Source organism: Carettochelys insculpta, chromosome 26 (assembly GCF_033958435.1).
Source record: "Carettochelys insculpta isolate YL-2023 chromosome 26, ASM3395843v1, whole genome shotgun sequence".
Lineage (NCBI taxonomy): Eukaryota > Metazoa > Chordata > Testudines > Carettochelyidae > Carettochelys > Carettochelys insculpta.
The window spans coordinates 14,539,218-14,562,240 of record NC_134162.1 but is presented as its reverse complement, the minus strand read 5'-3'; the positions used below and the strand labels follow the sequence as shown (position 1 = coordinate 14,562,240).

At 42.5% G+C, this 23,023-nt stretch overlaps 1 protein-coding gene across 2 annotated transcripts in view; it reads left to right on the top strand.

The window, feature by feature from the left end:
* The first annotated feature begins 1,244 nt into the window (after window positions 1-1,244).
* KCND3 (potassium voltage-gated channel subfamily D member 3) overlaps window positions 1,245-23,023 on the top strand; it is a 216,930-nt gene continuing 195,151 nt past the window's right edge. For both annotated transcript variants that reach the window (XM_074977529.1, XM_074977528.1), the window contains exon 1: window positions 1,245-2,353. In XM_074977529.1, the coding sequence (XP_074833630.1) occupies window positions 1,245-2,353 (1,109 nt within the window). The remainder of the gene's footprint in view (window positions 2,354-23,023) is intronic.

Genomic DNA, 23,023 nt, shown 5'->3' with positions numbered 1-23,023 from the left:
CAAAGTGGTAAAAGCACATACAAATGATAAAACCTAGATAAAGCTGAAGGCTGAGAAAGGAAGGAAAATTCAGTGCTATGCTTACAGCTGTTTTAAATCCATAGTTACATTGATTTCAGTAGAACACCAATTTGCACCCCACAGATCTTGAAATTGAACATTTTTCCTTCATTAAACAGGTCTCTACTCATGTCAATTTTAGTGAACACATTCTACTGTTCGGTTAGGACTTTTGCCTTTATAGGCAGGAAAAAGATTCTGTATAACATGGCAAGTCTTCTCTTGCTTCCGATAGCTATTAGGTAAGACTATGGGGGCTCTTCTATGTTTACACAGCCCCCATGCTCCCATACCCTGTTGAATCTGCATTTTCCTCTTGCTCTTTTAGTGTCATTTCACTACCATAAAACCTGTCACACACCACCCTATGGGACTAGCCAAGAATCCATAGCCTAGCAGCAAGTTTCAACTAAGGTTGAAAACTGTACTTCAAAACTAAGTAACCATGTCAAAACACATTTAGACTAAGTGACATTGACCTTTGTGCTAGTTTCACTGTAGTTCAAGAGTTGTTTTAGTGCTTACAAAAAGTCTTCCGATCTTGAAACAATTCCACTAGGCAAACACCAGGCATTTGTCTGTCCCCCAGTCTTGACAGCTGTAGTCAGTCATGAATATAATTACTACACCTGTGGACTCATGCATTAGTCTTGTTTGTAGAGAAGCAACTATAAATTAGTGTGTTTATGCTACTGTAACACTTAAGGAATCATTTGCTCTTCAAAATTTCAATGCAGAATGCTATAACCTTCCTACAATCAAATCATAAAAGATGTATGTTATGTCTGCAGTGAAAGGCTAGTGCCACTTAGTTTCTCCATTGTTTTAAGCTCCCATGAACATGCTTATTCAGGTTAACAAAAAAGCAGTCCAGTAGCACTTCAAAGACTAAATTTATTAGGTGATGAGCTTATCCCACAAAAGCTCTTATTTGGCCATGAGCTTTGTGGGAGACAAGCTCATCACCTAATAAGTGTTGTTAGTCTTTCAAGTGCTACTGGACTGCTTTTTTGTTTGAGAGAAAGCCATGCTAGTTATACACTTACTATCCAGGTTCTTGTGACAGTAATGAAGGCAAAGCACCCCTCATTGACTTTATATAATTTTCTTTTAGATGGAACTGATCTGACTCCAGACTCGTTTTAGAAGCAGACCCATCTTATCTACTAAGGCCGGGGGCCATCATGGCAGCAGGTGTAGCTGCATGGTTGCCCTTTGCCAGGGCAGCTGCCATAGGATGGATGCCAGTGGCCAACTGCCCTATGCCACTGGCCCCAGCTGACAAAAACAAGAGGCAGGATGAGCTGATCATTCTGAATGTGAGTGGGAGGCGCTTCCAGACCTGGAGGACTACACTGGAGAGGTACCCAGACACGCTCCTGGGCAGCACCGAGAAGGAGTTCTTCTTCAACGAAGACACCAAGGAATATTTTTTTGACCGGGACCCTGAAGTCTTTCGGTGCATCTTAAACTTTTATAGAACTGGCAAGCTACATTACCCAAGGTATGAATGCATCTCTGCCTATGACGAGGAGCTTGCTTTCTATGGGATCCTTCCTGAAATCATTGGGGACTGCTGTTATGAAGAGTACAAAGACAGAAAGCGGGAAAATGCTGAGCGGCTGATGGATGACAACGATTCGGAGAACAACCAAGAAGGGTCCATGCCATCTTTGAGCCTCCGGCAGACCATGTGGAGAGCCTTTGAGAATCCCCACACCAGCACCTTAGCCTTAGTGTTCTACTATGTCACTGGCTTCTTTATTGCTGTCTCTGTGATCACCAATGTGGTAGAAACTGTTCCTTGTGGCACAGTGCCTGGGAACAAGGAGCTTCCATGTGGGGAGAGGTATGCAGTGGCTTTCTTCTGCTTGGACACAGCATGCGTTATGATTTTCACTGTTGAGTACCTTTTGAGGCTCTTTGCAGCCCCAAGTCGCTACCGGTTCATCAGGAGTGTGATGAGCATCATCGATGTGGTTGCCATCATGCCCTATTACATTGGCCTGGTGATGACCAATAACGAGGATGTCAGTGGAGCTTTTGTGACACTACGGGTTTTCAGGGTTTTCAGGATTTTCAAGTTCTCCCGCCATTCCCAAGGTTTAAGAATCTTGGGCTATACTCTGAAGAGCTGTGCTTCAGAGCTTGGCTTTCTTCTGTTTTCCCTCACTATGGCAATCATCATCTTTGCTACGGTGATGTTTTATGCAGAGAAAGGGTCTTCAGCCAGCAAATTCACCAGCATCCCAGCTTCATTTTGGTACACTATTGTAACCATGACAACCCTTGGGTAAGTGTTGCATTCTTTTATTTCACAATAGGCAGCCTCTCGCTGGTTGGAGTTTGGTTACTTGGAGAGATTAAATATTGGTTTCTTTTCCATTTGTTCTGTAGGCCTGGGAGACTACGATGGGCCTGATTCTCTTCTTCCAAGCACATCCTACCACCATTTACATCTGTTCAATGTAGTTGCAGAAGGCCATGGGCACTTACACCCATCTTGAAAATACTTTACACAGGTGTAAAGTGTGGTGCAAGCAGCAAGGTTGTGGACAATCAGGCCCTAATGTTATGGTCTAATAGCTTTGCACACCTACTTTGCCTTTTCTCTAAGAAATGTACATAACACCAGAAGGTAAACAGCTGCCAACTGGGACCTATATTTTTATTCAAACACTCTTGGCCAACCTATAGGTTTACATAAAATAATTGGGATTTGTGTCTTTTTGCAACATTAGTGTTTACTGTAAATTATCTAACTGCTTGCTGAACAAACAAGTTGAACTGTGGCATTACAGATAATCATTTTGCTGAAGGACATTCAGTGACCTATAGGACATGATTTGTTAACTGTACAGGAAATGCCCTTGTTGCTGTGTCTACTTGTGACTTTAATAATCAGAAATAATGCTGTACAGTTACAATATTTGAAGAGATTATACTGACAGGTACAAATACAAGCAGCATGGGAAATATAGCCTGCAGGCCTCTTCTCCCTACTTAAATTTCTCTCCTGCTGATATTACAGCTGTTTCTGCTAAGGTTATAGGTTTGTTACTGGTGCTCAGATCTGAAACCTTCATAACTGGAAATGAATAGCCAAATCCTCTCTGACAAGATTATATCCAACAAAGTAAGCTTTGGAGATTGCTTTAGAACTTGAGCCCTTTGAAGCACTCTTTTTGTAATTCACACTCAGATACTAAATTTACTTGTACTTAGGGATATTTCCTACTGCGGAATTCAGAGTTCTTTGGCCTTAGTTCTCTTTCAGCCTGACCAGATTTCCCGCTGAAATGCTTTTGCTTAAATACTTCTGGCTACTTAGGGATGAACAATACACTTGAATTCAGTTGTCAATCACAGAGCATGAAGCAACTGCAAGTTCTGGATCCCTTCTTTCCCTCCCCTGTAAAGAAAATATCCCCTCTAGACAGAATGATGCCCAAGGAAGCCAGACTTTTCTTGAGCACTACTATAGACTACAGTACACTTACACTGCACTGAGGATGCATTTGCAGCTCAAGATGTTCCTGACCTGCCTTGAGCTTCATCTCTGGCACAGTACCAGTGACACCAGTGCAGCATGGGGTCCCCTGAGGGACCATAGAAGTCCACCCTGAACTCTACTTGCTCAGCAGTAGCCTACGTTGCTCCATCTTTGCAAGCTACTTAGAAGGTATGCCTGTACAAGCTACAGTTATACCATTTAGCTAATATTTCAAAGCTGGTTGGTAAGTTAGACTCTGCAATACCCTTTTATCTGAATATAAGTGGCCTGGTTTTTAAAAGGTCTTTAGCTTCTTCACTACTGATTTCAGGGGGATAATATGACCAATTTGTATCTAAACATGAACTGGAAGTTGAAATGTTAAGGTCCAATTTTGAAAGGGCCATTGTATTCTGTAGAATTTTACATTATGCTCTCTTCACCGTATTTTCTGAGTGCCTTGCAGTTGTGCATTAAACAAGTCATGTAGTTCTCCTCTAGTTGTGTTCCAAGACCTGTGTGTAGGGGGATTTTTAGTTTTGGAATTTTTAATATTAGATGTATTTGTTGGAGTTAGGGAAGGCAAAGACTAAAATGCAGAGTGCTTGGCAACTCATCAAATAAAATTTACATACAAGGATTTATAGCACAATTAGCCCTTGGTTCATCAGAATGAAATGGCCTCTTGCTTGTAGCACCTTTTATTTCTGCACGATAGTCAAAACATACTGTTCCTGAACACCAAGTGTATGGTAATCAGAAATCCTAGCTCAAACAATGCTTTCAATGGGCTGACAAGAATAAAAAAAAAGTTAGTGACTGAAATTAGACATTTTAGTGGGAGAGATCTATTTTAGCAACAGGAGCCAAAGCATAAACCTCCAATACTGCAGAATTTGTGTGCATTTGAGTGGCAATAGCATGTGCTAGCACAGTACCACAGTAAATCTACCTAATGAAAAGAGGTGTCCTATAGCAGGGTATCAAAACAGTGGCAACTTGAGGACAAACCTGTGCTCTCCCCCACTTCATCTGTTTATAAGGTGACTAATTTTGGTATTTAACACCAAACATTACCTCTGTTCTACACTTGTTTGACTAGGTCTTGAGCCAGAAAGCAGTCAGGACTCTAGCTCAAAGAGTACATTTTCACCCAAGAGAAGCACTCAACTCCTCCGGGACCAGCTTCTGCAGAGCACCTTGGGGGCAGTGGACTTTTTCAAGCACTGTTGAAGTCTGCAGTGACTTGCAGAATGCATACACAGAAGGCCAGGAATGAGACCATGTCCCCTTGCACACCGTGGGTCCAGTTTCTAGCTAGTGGACAACAGGCAGAGTCATTGCAACACAGCTGCAAGTGTTATTACACATGCATATAAAGTTAGATGAATCTTTGGGTTTCTGCTACATCTACCTTCCTCACAAGCTGTGACAGATTACACTCCCCCCGCCCAAGAGGCTTCCCATTCCTTCCCTGAGCTTTGCAATGTTGTCTCACTGTGCCCCCTTGTCTCCTGCTCATGTAGCAAGACATCTTCTAGTTTAGTATACTTTAACCATGGGAAACAGTCACTGCCAGGCTCTGCTGGCACTTTCTGGTGTAAGTGATTGCAGCTACTTTGACAAATGTCTAGTTCTACAATACTTCCTTGCAGAAATAAGTCCAACTTCAGTTTAGGAATGTAACTTGGGATCCCAAACTGCATTCAGCACTTAAGTATGCAAATCTCTATTTTCTAAAATGCTGCTCTTCAACCATATCAAGCTGGTCTAGAAATTCTTTACTTCGGCAACCATCTGTGTGTATGGGAGAGAACCCAGTTTTAAGTTTAAGTGCTCTTGTTAGGATTGAATGGTGGTGAGAACATGTATTCCATGCAGTATGGACCTTTTTCAGGCTGTTTTAAGTTGCCTTTGGTGACTGAAGCCATTCCAGTGGCCATATATTGAATTATGGAGTTGCCTTTGCCACATCCCTTCTTTGTGTAGGAAGGACATGTTTCACTGGAGAATCCATCTATATTGAAGAGAACATATGGGAGATTTAAGACCCCTCATGTAGGCATCTGCTTGCTTCTCCCCCTACATCACCCAAAGATCAGAGACCCAGGCTGTTGGGTTTGAGTTCTGAAGTGATGAGACCATGTAGACACAAGACTCAATGACCCTACTGGGTCAGGCCAAAGGTCCAACTAGCCCAATATCCTGTTTTCGACAGTGGCCAATTCCAGCTGCACCAGAGGGAATGAACAGAACAGGTTATCAAGTGATCCATCCTCTTGTTCATTCCCAGCTTCTGGCCAACAGACTAGGACACCATCCTTGCCCATCCTGGCCAACTCCATTAGTTACACACACTGCAAAGACACATGGAAACATTGTGTTCCTATTGTGTTCATGATGCATTGCTGGATTTCTTGCCTCAGACTCCCCCATTGCTGCAGCTGAGCAGCGCAAAACCTCTAAGGATTTCTCTTCCAGGTGAACTGACATTTGGAGTAATTTGGCTTTGCTGGAATGAACTTGTGACTTAGTTTTATTTGCAATTCCCTATCAGATTGTGTCAAAAATTCCAGTCAAAATATCCAGACAACAGACCAACATTTGCCCATGTAAGTGATGTACCAGTTAGCTTCTCACCTCAAAACAGTGCTCAGAGCTGTGAACAACATTTTAAGTTTCCTTGGTTGCATTTAAAATTTTAGTTTGCAGTTTGAAATAGATATGTACCAGAAGAAGTCATTATACACTAGCATGGCTTACTCTGTTACTATTCAACATAGCAAAGAAAGAGTTGTCCACATAATCTAGTTAATTGATTAGTTTCCCCACCTTGAAAACTCTTAAGATAGTTTATAAACCGAATTTAGACTATGCAGCAGAACTTGTCATGTTCTTAACATTCAACTACAAGTTCAATTTAGATAAATTGGAGGGTTTATTAAATAAAGCCATGCACTAGAAGAGTAGTACCATATGTTCTAGTTGTCTAGTATTAAATACCACTGAAGAAAGGAAGATCATGTCTTTCACTGATGCAAGTCAAAGTAATTCCATGGAAGCCAATGAAGTAAAGCTGCTTTATACCTGCTAGGGACCTTGAACCTTTTAGCCTTTCAAAAAGGCCTGAAGAAAGGTGGGTCAGTTTTTAAACACCCTCCTTCCGCTCTATTCCCATAAAGGTAGCTTTTCATTTCAGGCTTGATTCTCTTCCCTGTTACACCAGTTTTATGCTAGCATGATTCTGTCAACTTGGAGAGAGCAAAGAAGATTTGGCTCCCCAAAATAAAGTTCAAAGGTATAACTAATTCCCTGGCTACAGCTGAGTGCTTCAGGTGTATGACATGCACCATGAAGTGGGCCCACAGGGCATGAGGGACCAAGGTCTCATTTAATCTGAACTTCTGTCCTTCATAGGCTAAGCCACCTACACACCAAGCACAGCTTCCTAAATTAGATCCAAGAATCACAACCCTCAAAGGATGACAGCATTGTGTACCGTGGGCAGAGACTGGAGCCCTGAGGTACACCAAGGCCCATGGCTCTTGCAGAAGCAGAGAACGGGTTTAATCACATATACTTAATGATGACCTTAACAAGTGACTTCATGGCTTGCTGTAGGAGGTGAATCATCTCTCACCTTGCCAAGCAAGACCCAACAGCAAAGCTCTGAGAAGTCTCAGTGCCACCTCAGAACACTGGCTGAGCCCAGTGTCACTCTAGGGGCTCATCCCCATACTTGGCTTAATCTAATTCTTGACCTTCCTCCCCCCACCCCTCCACTCTCTGATTTGCTCACCTTGATTTTTTTCTGATTTGTCCTCCTTGATTACTGTTTTTGGCTCTCTGTGCCTTAAATATTGAGTGTGTTCTGGTCTGAAGTTGGTCTGTCCCACAAAAGCTCACCTAAAATTATTTTGCTAGTCTTTAAAGTTACTTGACTGCTATTTGTTTTGATAGTATACAGATTAGCATAGCTCCCTCTGTTACTATTTATCATGTGCATTTCCTTATGGGCTTCACAAAAAACCTCAAATATCTCAGAGTTGGAGCATAAAATGAAAATATCCATAAACTATTTGTTCCATCAGGTGGCAGGGCAAGAAATCCAGGGTGACTTATTCTTTGGAAGGCAAGCAAGCAAGACTGGTATAACAGCCATTTGCAAACAGCAGGGAAGGAAACAAAAGGAATCCAATTATACTGACCTTGCATCCCTCTGCTGTGCTCATCAGCCCTGTTTTAAGAGACTGTTTTTAATTTAGCATGATTTTAATTTCACTCAGGAGGTTTTGTAATGAAAGCATTCTTGGGTGCATCTTAAATCAATCTAAATTATGGAAACAACTATTCAAATTAATTCCAAATCAGCTACCCACTTCATGCAGAAACTCTCCACAGGCAGCTGACAGCAACTTCATCCTTTCCACACTCTTGTATCCAACGTCAAATAGTTTTACCACAACCTCATCCCCCCACCCCTATATGTGACATGCTGACAGACCATCCACCTCAGCTAAACTGATACTGTAGGCACGAGTTGTGGCTTAGTGGTAGTACTTAGACATGCCTCCTCTTTTCATTGTTGACTAGCTGGCATGAACATTCCAGTGACACTCCCAGGCAGTTTTCTATCTATATTCAGGCAGTCTGATCAAGTGGGTTGTGTTGTGTTGACTTTGAGGAGCATTTTCTTTTTGAATGGAGACAGACCGAAGGTAACGAGTTTTTAACTAGAGCAGCTCTCATCCAAAACAGTCTTTTAATATTAAGTGTTTTTTAAAGCTGTTCAGTCAAGTCTTCATTTTTCAACTACAGAGATCCTGAATGTGCCAAGTAATCTTATTTTAATCCAGTAGGATCCAATCAGATGTGTTTTAAGTGATTAGTGCAACTATGCACCCCAACCCATGTTGTTCTATGCTAATTAGGGCTCTATACTGCACATCACCATGCTGTCTGCAGGCTTTGTCTAGACAGAAAATGGATTGGATTTTCAAAGTGATCAATGTGAGCTAAAGTCAATGCTTCTCCTTGGCTTGGTGACACTGGAAGCAACTCCCAGTTCCAATGGTAAGTTAGAGGACTAAATAGAAAATTTTTAAGTATGGTGGGACAGAAGACCTGAATGAACACTAGCTAACTTTTCGAAGTGAATTTGCTTCATTGGTAACCTTATTATTCATTAACATTCCAGTGATCCAAAGAAACCAAAATTCGCAAGAGCATTTCAAGAGGATTCATGCCAGAAGTGTTTGTGTTGTCATTTAGAGTTCAGTTTTACAAGAGGCTGAGCATTCAAAAAGATATTCATGCTTGGATAAGGATGGTGGGTAACCAAGGAATAGCCAGCATGGATAATCAAAACAAATAAGCCACACATAGTATCCTCTTTTGACAGGGTTACTTGCTTATACAAGTGGGAAGTGGTAGTCATGATCCTGGATTTAAGTAAGGCTTGTGGTACAATTCTACCAGACATTCTCAAAAGCCAACTAGGGTAGCATTGTCTCTGAAGTTACTGTCAAGTAGGTGCATACTTGTTTGCAAGACTATTCAAATAGCAGTTACCACTGGTTTGCTATTTAAGTGGGAAGGTTTACCCAGAGAATCCCTTGGGGTTATTCTGAGATCCAGTACTGTTTTTTTTTTTTTTTTTTTAAACTGGAGAGCACATTTATCCAATGTGCCGATAGTTCCAAGCTGGGTCAAGTTGTAAGCACTTTGGAGGATAAGATATTTCATGAACTTTCAGGTCCTTTCCAGCCCTACCTTTCTATAGTTATGTCTACACATGAAGCCTACATCAAATAGCTTATTTCGATGTAGCAACATCGAAATAGCCTATTTCGATGAATTATGTCTACACGTCCTCCAGGGCTGGCAACATCAACGTTCATCAACGTTGAGCAGCACCACATCGAAATAGGCACTGCAAGGGAATGTCTACACACCAAAGTAGCACACATCAAAATAAGGGTGCCAGGCACAGCTGCAGACAGAGTTACAGGGCAGACTCAACAGCAAGCCTCTCCCTTAAAGGGCCCCTCCCAGACACAGTTGCACTAAACAGCACAAGATCCACAGAGCCGACAACTGGTTGCAGACCCTGTGCATGCAGCATGGATCCCCAGCTGCAGCAGCAGCAGCCAGAAGCCCTGGGCTAAGGGCTGCTGCACACGGTGACCATAGAGCCCCGCAGGGGCTGGAGAGAGCATCTCAACCCCTCAGCTGATGGTCACCGTGGCCGACCCCGCTATTTTGATGTTGCGGGACGCAGATCGTCTACACATGCCCTACTTAGACGTTCAACTTCGAAGTAGGGCGCTATTCCCATCCCCTCATGGGGTTAGCGGCTTCGACATCTCGCCGCCTAACAGCGATGTTAACATCAAAATATCACCCAACACATGTAGCCGTGACAGGCGCTATTTCGAAGTTAGTGCCTCTACTTTGAAGTAGCATGCACATGTAGACATGGCTTATGAGTCTGTGCCTAAAGCATATGCTTAGGTATTTTGCTAGATTATTCAGTCTAGCCTGCTCAACTCATTTCAGGACTGAGACCCTAACCAGGGAACTGAGTGAAAGTATAGTAGTTCTGAAAATTCTGAAGCGCAGCTTGACTTTTGCATGCCAGATACCCAATACTGACACTGACTTGACAATGACTAATTCCTAAAGGAAAACAATTTATAAAAAATGAATAAACTAGAGGAAATTGCAACCTTCTCACATTTTGCATGCAGATAATGAGATTCAACTCAGTAAACATGGATGCAAATTTGCTCAGCCATGTAGAGAACTGAATGTTTATAGCACAATATCCTCTGCTGCTTTTTAAATGCAACAGTACTTTCAAAGGTGGCAAGTATTGGCCTCTGCTTTCAGAGATTCATTGTGGAGCTTATACAGGTCAATGCTGAGAATTTAAGTCTCCACTCTGTATGGATGAACTACTGTTTTGCTGCTTTCCGAAGCATTGGCATTTCTGGCATTCTAAGCAAGTTTCAAAGTTGAGCTGTTCCACACCTTTCATTCAGCAAAACTTAGAATTCATGACCAAGTAGACTTAAGATTTTTGGTTTGGAAAAAGCTCCCCTTCCAGCAGATTAAGTTTACTGCCCCAGCTCCCTCCACTGCAATTTTGTCTTGCCATAGACAGGTCTCAGTTCTTTATGGAATTAAGACTGGGACACCAACCTTTTCACCTTTGCATCACACTGGTTCAAAAGTCAACCAGATCTTCAAATGAAATTGTGTGGTGGCTTGTGATTTGCTAGTTGTCAATCCAGGTCCTAGAGGGAAGAGCTACACACCCATTATGATTCCATGTTGGTAGGAACCAGAACTTATGCTGACAACCTGAGACTGGCCTAGACCTGAAGAGGTACAATCAGTCTGCTTTTTCCATGTGACACTAGTCCCCTCCAAGTATCTGAATAAGAGGTTACCTACCCAGAGCCATCTACATACCCACAGATGGTGCAAAATATCATGACTCATTGTTTTGTATCAGTCCCTAAATCAGCAGGGAATGAGTCCTGATAGCACACCAGACTGTTTCTGTACAGATAAGTAACAAAGGTAAGAAATCCTCAATATTTTGTAGGCATTACCAAACATCATATTAAGCAAAGCTAGAAGATCAAGTATGTACACAACATATGACTTGGCCACGTGCCAATAGTTTGATCTCATATTAGTAATGAAGAGTCTGGAATTCATCACCAGCATGCTGATAGAGCAGGATTTTGTTTGTTTCAAGATTGTACTTATACCTCTATGAAGTTGAGCAATGACATTTAACCAGACAAAGGAAATGAACATTGCACTGATAGTCATCTGCTGATGGTTTTTTCCTATTGCTCTTGAACCACAGGCAAGAAATGGGATCCAATTTGTGCAATAGAATGTTACATACCTTATGGCAGACTTGAGAAATGAACTAGTATAAGCCTACTGAACACACTTCTTATGCAAGACTGCCAGGTACATACCTTAAGAGATTTGGTGTTTGTTCTTTTTCTGATGGAAAATAGACAATCGTTTTAGCTTGCACTCACTTCCTATAAATTAAGGAGAGCAGGGAAGGTACAGAAAACAACAAGTTTGTGGACTATCATTCTTCCCTGGGCTCTCCTGGAACCCCTTGAATTTTGGTCCACAAACAATGTGTCAGGACTTGCCCATCTATCATTCAACTGAATTAGAAAAATTGTACAATAATAAGTGCCACCTCACATTTAACCCAGTTGGTGGAAAGATGGTTGAGACCCAGGCTACTTTTTTTTTTTTTTTTTTAATGCCCATCTCAAATTTCATCACCATTGTTACATCCTGCACTGCCAGAAGCTCTAGAATCCCCAAGACAAAGAGAGCTTGCATTTAACAGAGGGAAATCTAATCACAGAACTATATAAAGAGCCTATTTTCTCCCATCTTCATTCTCAACTCCAGCTTCATCCTGTACAAAACAGACATGAATTGTCTTCCACTAATGGATTTACAGATACTGGTTATGAAATTTGTTTTCAATCAGAAACCATAAAGGAGCTTATTTGCTTTAAAAAGTCACATCACAATGGAGTATAGACCCATAGCATTAGGATGTATTTAGATGTTAAATCCACTGGGTTCTTTTCTAGCCTACTGGAAGTACTGATCTCCCCAAGTTGTATTTCATTGATTTGTCTGTCTTTTGGTAACCACCACCCACTTGTCTTCTCTTAAGAAATCTCATGATATGAATGGTAAATTGTTTTGAATAAAGGCTAAGTGTTACTATTAGCTAAGCCAGGCATGCTAAACTCAGCCTACTGAGGGCTGCATTAATGAAAATTGGTAGAAGCACATTTTCTTTGGTGGCCCTGAAAGCTATCAGAAAGTCGCAGTTTGTTATAGATTATGTTTCAGGTATATTTTGTAATTCATGTCTTGACTGTAATTGAGAATTTAATCCTTATATAAAACAGCATTCATAATTTTGCTAATAGCTCAAAATTTGAGAAAAAGGCACCTCAGTGAGGGAAGCAGCAGTGATTATAAAAGCAGACCAGGGAGAAAAGCCAATCTAAGAATGAACAGATGGTTTTGCAGTGAACATGCAAAGCCAGGTGTCAGGATGACTGCCTTCTGTGGCTAGCACTACACTGTGCTGCCAGTTTCATCATCTCTGAAAATGAGAGAGACCAACCACCCAGGAAAATCATGAGTTCCCAACATGAATAAGTGGACTTTGAGATTTGTGGCTGAAAGGCACAGCATGAGTTAAACAAGCAGTATCTGAGGGGAATGGAGCTGTACAGACTCAATGAAGATTAGGGCTGAGAAACTGAGCACCAGCTCACTGGTGGAATGCTCCTGATGATGTCACTAGGGATGTACTTAAGTAGGAACACTTCCTTTGTACAGGGTTTGCTTTGTCTATCATTGTGACCAGATTTGAATGAGGGTTTGGCTGATTTTATGTATTTCCTGCTCACCTTTGTACAGAATGAGTACAAACAGTGGAACCCCCTCCCCTGCCCCAGGAGCAGCCTCCCCACCCTCCATATGGAGGTTAGAGATTGCCCTTCCCCCCCCCAGCCCTCTTTCCATGGGCCACAGAAGACATCACAATCCAACTTTTTTTTCCCCTGCATAGAGGAATCAGGAAAAGAGGAAAAGGGCGCTGGGTCGGACTGGGTGGCCCTCAGCAGGTGATGGGGAGAGATACCAGGTTAGGATCTCACTGCTTCTGTAGCTATTGTCCAGAGTCTGAGAAGAGATTTCCTTTCAGTTCCATCCAAGGAGAAACATTGTATTCCACCACTTCTCCCTTCCCCACCTGCTCTTAGACCCCCTTCTCTCTAGTTTACACTACACCCCTTCCTCAGTTTTCTATCCATTTCCTTCAGACATTTGGGGTTTACACTGCATCCCCATTGCACTCCTCTTCCCCCATTTCAGACTTTCAGGCTTGTATTCCTCCAACTGCAGTGCAACCCCCTTAGCACAATCCCCTCAGGCTCCTTGGGGTCTGCACTGCCCTCAGAATCCTACCCCCTGGCCTCTTAAGACTTCCACTGCACACTCCTACCCCCTCTCCATATTGCTGCACTCTCAGCAGGTGCCCCTCTCCACCTTGGCCAACATCCTTCTCCTTACAGCCATGTCACACCCTTGTCTGGAATGGATTAGTGGCAGTACAAATGCCAATCCTGCCTCCTCAGGCTGGCTGTCCCCCATGCACATGTATTAAAACCCACTTGGCTCCTTGGGTTCGTAATGCACGTGTGCTGGACAGGGAGCTTGAGGAGCTGGGACTGATGTTTGTCCCACTCCCTGCTACTCATGCATGCCTGAGGGGGCATGTGACCAGGTGGGCCACTTGTTTTAACATCTAATGGTGGCCACAATAAAGGCAGCCTGCATGTTTGACACAGCCAAACTATGATAAAAGCCATCAGCAATACCAGCTGAAACATTGGCAAATATCCATATGTAGTAATTGGCTGAACATGTTTTACAAAGCTTTACTTCCTTTGTCTGCACCACTGCAAGCATGAGAAACATTAAAATAATGCTGCATTCTCACTGGAGAAAGGGAAATTATTGGTTTGCTTACTAGATCTGAGCTATTTTTAGCCTCAAAATGGCAATTTAATAGCAGCACTGATCCAGTGCAGAGTAATTAGTTGAAAATATGGGACACAACAGCCACTGTTAGCATGAAAAGTAGAGGGTGAACCACCTTAAAGGCCATAACTAATTATGCCTCCTTGTTGACTGGCATGTCACTCATCTGAAGTCCAGACTGAATTTGTATCAGTACTGCCCTCAGCTCTGTTCACACAAATGGCTCTACAGGTTGAGCCAGTAATCCAGCACCCTTGGGACCAGACCAGTACCAAATGGGAATTTGTGAACCATGGGAGATTAATGTTGTCTAGCAGCATTACCAACACTGCCGCTGCTTACTGGGCTCTTAGAATGTGTCCGGGGGTAAATTACAACTGAACAGCAGCACAGAAGAGACCCAGGACTGGTGGCTTTAACCAACTGAGACTGCAGGGAAACTGTCACACCCATGGTAAGTGGCCATCTGGTTAACTAAAATCCTGCCAGTTCATGACACTGCTGAATACAGAGAGGTTTAACCTACAATATTTTCCAGTAGATCTAAATCTCAAGCCCCATTGTGAATACATCTCAGTACAGCTATTAACCCTTTTTGGACTGGATTGACAGATCCGTAAGACATGCAAGCTCCATTCTAATTGGCCTGAAATTGGTACTGGGGAGAGGGGCACAGCATCCATCCCTGTCCATGGCTGCACCTGAACTGAAGCACAAACAGATTGTTAGGTGGCTAAAATCTCCAAAACCATGTAACTCCCATCCTCACATGCAATGCAAGCAGAAAGGAGCCCAAGTCTCCTCATGACTCACAGGAGTCTTCAGATGTTAAGTCAGGGGCTTTTGAAAATCTTGCCTGTTCTCTCCCCTCTTCTCCATTGCCCCCCCACCCACATATAGGCCACCACCTGGCTTGTTTTGAGTTTAACTGTCTTTAGGCAGGGACTGTGCCTTCTTTAGTGCAAAGCATGTCAGCATTCAGGATCATCAGTCCAGAGGGTATGATTTAGGAAGAGCAGCTAAGAAATAGTGCCAGTTATCAGCTGGCACCTTAAGAGTCAATGAAGCCCTTTGACACCCACTGAAAATTTAGTCCTAGGAGTTAACATTCACAAGCTGGCCAAGATGATGTATGGTGGCAGAGGGCATATTGAAGATTCACAGCACAGAGGATGTTAAGGCAGCTTGGAGGAAGTTAATTTAAACTGAGCACAAAAATGGAGACCATCTCTGCAGATGCACTATGGTTTGTGTTTAATACACAAGTCAAGACACTAAACATGCTGTCAGGAAGTGTAACAGTCACTACCTCTACAGAGACTGCACATCATAGCAGGCCCCATAGCAATCCTGCTTCAGTTTCCTAGTGGCAGGGGGAAGGGCTTTGCCTGGTCAGTGTTGCTGATATTACTTTTGTGGCCTATTGACTCAATACATTCAGCCTCTTCCTGGGAAAGGGAAGTCCAAACCAAGTTCTGCTCTGTGCCCCCAGGACACACTTCAAACCACCTTCTGGGTTTTATTCACTCCTCTCCAGGCTACCATTTAGGCCTGCCCCACTCTGTTCCCCTCTGGAAGTCTGTCTTCCTGTTCTCCACGGCCTCAATGAAATCTTCACTTCTGAGTGAAGCCTTTCAGGGCTTCCCCTGGAGACTCATCTTTATCCAGGCACCATATCTTAGGACTAACTTGCAAGCCTCACAGCCTCTTATAGGCATTTAATGTACATTCCAGAGCTTCACATACCACTGAATTCTTGGTGCCCTTTTATAAAGCTCAGAGATACATCACACCATCACCTATTACTCTCAGGCTGGGAGACTGCTAATTGTAGCAAGTGATGTTGGTCCCATTTCATCTTAGCCAGATGCCCAGGGACAGGTTTCTATTACTGACAGGGAGGTGGACCAGCTCAGTTAAGGGGGTTATTTACACTAACTGATTTAAAACATTGGCCCTAAACTTTGTCCAAAATGAACTCAAATTTCTGGCCCTACTTTCAGTTTGGAAAGTTGGGTAGGGGATTTTTTTTTTTTTTAAAACAAGTATTGGGGCCAGATGGTCAATTGTTATAAGCCAAAGTAATTTTTTCATTCAATCAAACTTAAGGCTAGTAGGTTCTCTTGTCCATCCCCCCCACCCCAACATGGAGGCAGAATGAAAACCTTGGACCATCTGTTAGGTGTTTGTCTACATTGTTCTTAACTTCCGATGAGGGAGATACCACAACCTTCCTTGCTATTTCTAGAGAATGCTACATTCTTCTAGTTAGGAAAGATCTCTTTATAATTAACCTTGCTGCTGATTAAAATCAATTATTTCTTGATCCGCCATCAGTGGACATGGAGAACAAGTGCCATCCATTTTTAATATTGTTACCAATCCAGGCAGAAGTTCAGAACATGAGGAAGTTCAATTTGTTAATGTAGCACAAATATCAAAAGGGAGACACCACACTAGAAACTTGTTTTCATACTGCCAGCGCAAATACCCTGAGAATGCTCTTTTGTTCATTATTTTGGCAGTAAGAGTAAATGTAGGTTGATTTTGGCTGCATCAAGGCTCACAGGAAGATTTTGGCAGAAACAGTAGTCCCATGCTGTGTGCATCAGATGACTAGAAGTTGAAAAGGAAGAGACCTAGTATTAGGTCATGTATCTATTTGCTCTTCTAACTCTGGCTGGTCATGTTCCATACAGTATATTATTGAGGTTAATACTGAGTCACCTCATGGAAGTGGTAGTAGTCCATCTGTCTAACTTTCCCCTCATACTTGTCCAACTACATGCTTTATGAGCTTCACCCATTATTCCTGGAGCCTGAGCTCAAAATTTTGCGAAGAAATAAGGAGTGGTGCACCGTGTTACAGTAAACATGCACAATGTTACAGCAGCCCAAATAGAAACTGGAGAGCCACTAGTAATTCAGAGTTTCTTTACTTTAGAGCCAGACAGCATCCACATGATCTGGAGAACTGGAGCAGTCCTCAAATGACTACTTGAGTGGGGTGAAAGCTGCCTATGGGCTCCTGTCACAGAACTTGGTTTCGGTGTGTCCAAGCAGTTCATAAGCTGATTCGCTAAATGCAGGCACTTCTTTCTACAGTATGTTTACCAACAATTTATTCTTGGTCTTTGACCTTCATATCCAAAAGGAGAGTTATTTGGTTAAGAAAGGGAAAATAGTAAGGAAGATCAGCATGGCACAGGCAACACATTGAACGAGACCTGGAAAGCCACTTTGTCTTGAAATGGATCCTTGAGGATTCTGGGAAATTCTTAAAGTGGCAAGAGTTGTGGATTCACAGCACAGTGCACAAGTGATCTCATTTATACAGCAAGAGGAAGTCTCTTCCCCAAAGAATGTACTGTGTAGGCTGGCAAAGCAAAGGGCAGAAGGGAAAATAGAAGCCCAGAAAGGCACCTACTTGCTCAGGTTCCCATGGTAGGTCCAAGCTCAGTCAGGAATAAACCCAAGAAACAACCCAGGAATCTTCCAACTCAAACCACTGTCTTAGGCTGACCCACAATCTGTCAAATAGCATCAGACCACAGTCAGCTGAGATAGTCACACAATTTCAGTTAAGATAACCAAAAAAGATGGAAAGATTTGGATTAAGTCATTGGGGTCAGACGATGCTATTGTTAGACCAATAAAAGCTCTAGCTGAAAGCAAGAGATATAGGAATTCAAAATTGCTGCTTTTTGGAGAAGCTGCATACCAGAAAGCTTTGCAACTTTAAAATCACATCAACAAACAAGACGTGCTGGTCTGAATTCTCAAGTTAGAATATTAAACTCTCCTTGTCGTGCCACAGTGCTGTTTAGGCCTCAGCTAGAGTGTCCATTTCTGGGTACCACATTTCAGGAAAAATTAGAGAAGGCCCAGAGAAGAGCAACAAAAAATGATTAACAGTCTAGAAAGCATAACCTATGAAGGGAGATTAAAAACTTTAGTCTAGAGAAGTCAATTGAGAAGGGACAGGATAACAGCTTTCAAGTACCAAAAAGGGTATTACAAGGAGGAGGGAGAAAAATCCACCCCCCGCTTAATCTCTGGTAGGGCAAGCAGCAGTGGCCTTCAATTTCAGCAAGGGAGGTTTAGGTTGGACATTAGGCAAAGTCCCTGGATATCAGGGTGATTAAGCACTGGAATAAATTGCCTAGGGAGGCTGTAGAATCTCCATTAGTGCAGATTTAACAACAGATTAGATGAACATCTTTCAGGTATGATCTAGATGTATGTGGTCCCACTAAGTGCAGAGAACTGGACTTTACTTCAAGATGCCTTCCAATTCTATTATTCTCCCTCACAGGATGAAATTGTATAAGGAGCTGTATGACTTTTTTGCATTATCTGCAACTGAACTTTAGGATGTAGTCATCTCCCTGCTACAGGTTGATGCTTGGATAAGAATTCTGTTTTACTTTCACATTCCAAGGAACACAACCATTATTGCCTTTCAAAACAGGCAGCTACTCAACCTCATTTTCTGAGCACAATTTGTTTCTAGGCCGAAGGACAGCTATTGACTAGATGGCTTGGAAAGCCTGCTGCTTTAATCTTGGCCTGCCATCTGTGATAACCCTGAAACCAGATCAGCTTGTGCTTTTTGCCTTTAGGACTTGGAAATCTGGCTTGCACACATCCTCAGTATGTTCCTAAGAAAGATAGCTTCTAAAGAGTAAGAATCAAACAGGGCTCTGGTCAGAGCTCTGGCTGATTTTTATGGCTCCTAGAATCAAGTAATAGCGGTCATTTATTTGGCATGTGTATCAGTGGTGGCTCAAGTGCTTTCATCTATTCTCCAGTAAGTGTATGAGGGAACATCATATTCGCCTGGAAAATTCATGTTTTTGCTGCATTTTGAATGCTGCAGATCCAACTGCTTCTGGATTTTAGCTTTGTTGCAGTACTTCAGTAGAGTTGAACACTAGTCTCAAATTCTACACACACTTTGCTTTTTCACCTTGTGTAAATCAAAAATATACATGTTCAGGTCAACTTTGTCCTTAAATGGGATCTCCTAGCTGGTGGTAGAGTTAAGATACAGTTTCTCTTTCCATCTTGACCCATTGGTTGAGTGTGCAGGAACCGTACCAGGTAAGATATTTCCTTGACTAGCAGCTTAAGCTACATTCAAATAGGCAACCTTGGCAAAGGGTTTTACCTCATTTTGACTCAGTCCTCCTACATCCTGTTTGTACCAAGGAAAATACTTGGTCATTTCATTGTACCCATTCCCTTGGCCTCATCACAATGTTGCCACATTAGTAGGCTGTATATTGAGATACAAGTGTACCATCTGAACACAATCACTTTCCCTGTTCGTACACCACTTACAGGAGAATTACCCATGGACCAGAATTCTAATGAGCAATGATAACCCTACTAATAAAATAGCTTTCCAGCTGACTGGAAAGAACCAAGCAAAGTGTCCTTCCAGTCTCTTTGGCACAAGTAAGTTTCCTATCGTCAGGACTAAAATGTAAAGAAAATTAAGGTTTTGTACTCTTGCATATTGTTACTCTTCTCCTGCCTTGAATTGTACAATGCAAAGGGTTTAACAAATTCCAGCACTTTGGTTATCTTACTGTAGAAGAGCCCTTTCTTACTAATCCTTGTCTGAACTCAGTTGAAATTTAACTTTAATTTACCACTCGCAGCATGAATCAATGAAGCATTATTGCCAACATGTCTCCTCCTTTGTCGGACTTTCACTTGAGCCAGTTCAGAAATACTTAAAGCCTCATCTCCCAACCAGAATTACATGAGCAAGCTCTCTTGTCAAGCTCAGCATTAGATCTACCCATAATTAATGAAATTTGAAACCCTTAGCTTCTGGCATGTGTACATTGTGAAGACATACAGGCTGCTCAAGCATCCTGCAGATGGGCAATCAACTTTCTTGGTTCCTCTCACGCATTACTGCCCATATACAGCTGCCCAGCTGTCTGTTGTTCAGTCCAGCTATCAGCCATCATGACATAAAAGGAGTGAGTAAATCAGAAGCTGCAGTTTGAGGAGACTAGATGGCACATCCAGTACTCTAGCCTTGGCGAACCTGATTCAAAGGATATCACCATCCCATCATTAGACCTTTTGCCAGTCTAGCACAGATTAAGTACCAGAGGAACTGATTAGGTGAATAAGTCATTGGGTAAAAGCAGCAAAGCTAATCAAATTGAATTTAGCTTTCTGCAGCAGGCTAATGCAAGGCCTGTGTACCAATTACATCCCACTTAAGTTCTATTTTGTGGAATCACTGGAACCAAAGAGTCAAAGTCTCAGGCTGGCTTGCACAGGAGGGAGCAGGAAGGGAGGTGGGTTTCACTGATCACCGCATGACTAGGTTTAACAAGTAGGTAGGCTTAGCATGAAGGAGACTTCTGTTAAAGCCCTTAGAAGAGAATCTCAGAACATGTCCCTAGTGCATGGACAAGAGGCATCTTTACTCTGAACCATTAAGCTGGCATCATCATGGGAGAACATAGCGCAGCACACTGCACTGAAAGAAAAGTCATGACAAGGGGAACTAGGCATGCAGCATATTAACACCCCTCACAGCCCTGCTTGGCCAATTGTTTTGAGGGAGTGACTAGAACCTCAACCAGATTGGCCTTAGGAGAAAGCAATACTGGAGGAAAGGCATGGGAAGGGCTTCCTGAGGACCCATTCATACAGGGTCATCTCTGCAAACCTGTCATGCCAGAGACAGCAGTGGCATGATTGCCTGCTCAGAGGTGCATTAGACTCTGAAGTTACATGGTGGCCCAATGTGAGAAGCTTCAACCCACATACACCAGTGTGCACAGAAAGCATGGCATCCCAATTCAAACCCCTTTATGCCTTCATTGAGTTCTCCCCATCATGGCTTTTCCTCATCAGCATGAATGGCTGCAACAAAAGGTGCTTAGGGACATTGGTATCAGCTCAATCTTTCATTGCTACTGCCCTTGATTCCTACAGTCCTAGTTTTCCTGTGGAGGCTGCCTGTTGCCAATTTCATCATGTGCATGGAAGATAAAGTCAACATGTCTGACTCACATGCATTACTATTTGTATTTGAGATGTACAAGGAGCTACTTGGATAAGGTCAAGGAAGTTGCTGTTCATGGAGTAGCTTCTGTTGGAAAGACAAGCTTTGGAGATTCAGAACCATTCAACTAACTTGTGTTCCTAAGGACTGTAACTAGTGCTTATCTCCATCCATCCTCAGCTTTTCCACATGTGAGCACAGCTCATTTCTTGGAATTTACTATATAAATCAGAAAAATAACTGAGTTGCAATTTAACAGTTCTTCAGAGCCATAGATTTTTCAGGGTGACAAATGTTTAAGTTAAGTTAAGAACAGTCTTCGCTTAGTTTATTAAATCCCTATTTCTTTCCTGTTTGTTTTCCCCCTATTTTTCCCCTCATGAACATTCCCATTTATTAGCTGACATTCTAACCTGCATTGTGGTGGCACTCTAAGCAGCCACCACAATGAACTTCAGTTAGATTTAGTACACAGATGAAGCTGGAGCACCGATTCTGCTCCATGTCTCCACAGAAACTGCAAGCTAAGACTGCTATATTTGTACATCCTCATGTCTGTCAAACCCTGACCTTCCTTGTGTTGGCTTAGCCCATATTTCAGCCCAGGGGTCAATTTAAGGTCTCAGAACTGCTGTCAAAATCTGACAACCATGCACTATTGTGGTGGATTTATTGCCCGATATAAGCCTCAGGTCAGACATTTTTACATCTGTCCTCTAAAATCTGATCTGTGGTACCCATGTGCTGGACAGAAAATGAATATTTAAAGAGGAGCCCAGACCTGCATCCATTAAAGAAAGGCCTTTACACCTTACAATTTCCTTCTATGTTTTAACTGACAAGGTTTAGCTGCTAAACCCCATCTAACCCCAGTAGGGAAAAACCCTAGCGTATACCTCAAAAGCAACCACAGATATTGGGGTCAGTGTTAAGATTCAGCACACAGGGCACTATTAGAAGCCAATAGGCAGTAAACCCTTATCAAGGAAGCAGGGGAACACAGGCATAGGTACAGAGTATTGTTAGAGATGAAGTCGCTAAAGGAAGCTTTCTTCCCTGAAAGGGTTAATATCATTTCTCACCATCCAGAAGACCTTGAGCCTTCAAAATTGTACATTTGTTTATGCCGTTCCGAAATCCACACCTCACCTAACAGCTGGTTTTTGCAAGTAAATACTGTTTTTACATTCACCATTTTTGCACCTACATTTTGGACATTAATGGGAATCTCTAACATGCCTGGTTCAGCCACCTTAACATGTTCTTGTAGCTGTGCCATCACTTTGGAACTCCATAGCTGTGAATCAATGCACGAAGGCCAACTCTGCTCTTCTAATTCCAGAGTAGGTCAAAAGCAACTCCAATAGTTGGAATGGGGTTGCACCAGTGTGAAACTGACCTAGCAGGCCACTAGGTTGTATCCAGCACTTCAGTCTTGTCAGGACTCACCAATGCAGTGTTTGAATGATGAGCATTTTAGAGACACGGTGCACTGATGGCAAAATCCTTTGGCCAGGGTACTTTGACTGCACATCCTACATGGAGAGAGAGCTTAATTTATGCTTCTGATTTCTTCAGCTGTCCTGTGAACAGCATGAATTTCTGATTCATGCTCCAAGATTTTATCATGGCATTTTACAAAGCTGTTTAGAATTGTGCATGGCCATTAGTATCCACTCCCCAAGCAATAGGAAAACAGCATGCCCTCTACTCCCCCATCTCTCACTTGACTACAATAGCTTAAGTGAACCTTTAGAATGACCAAAGATGAAATTTGTCTCAAAGCATTTTATCACACAAACAGATTATCT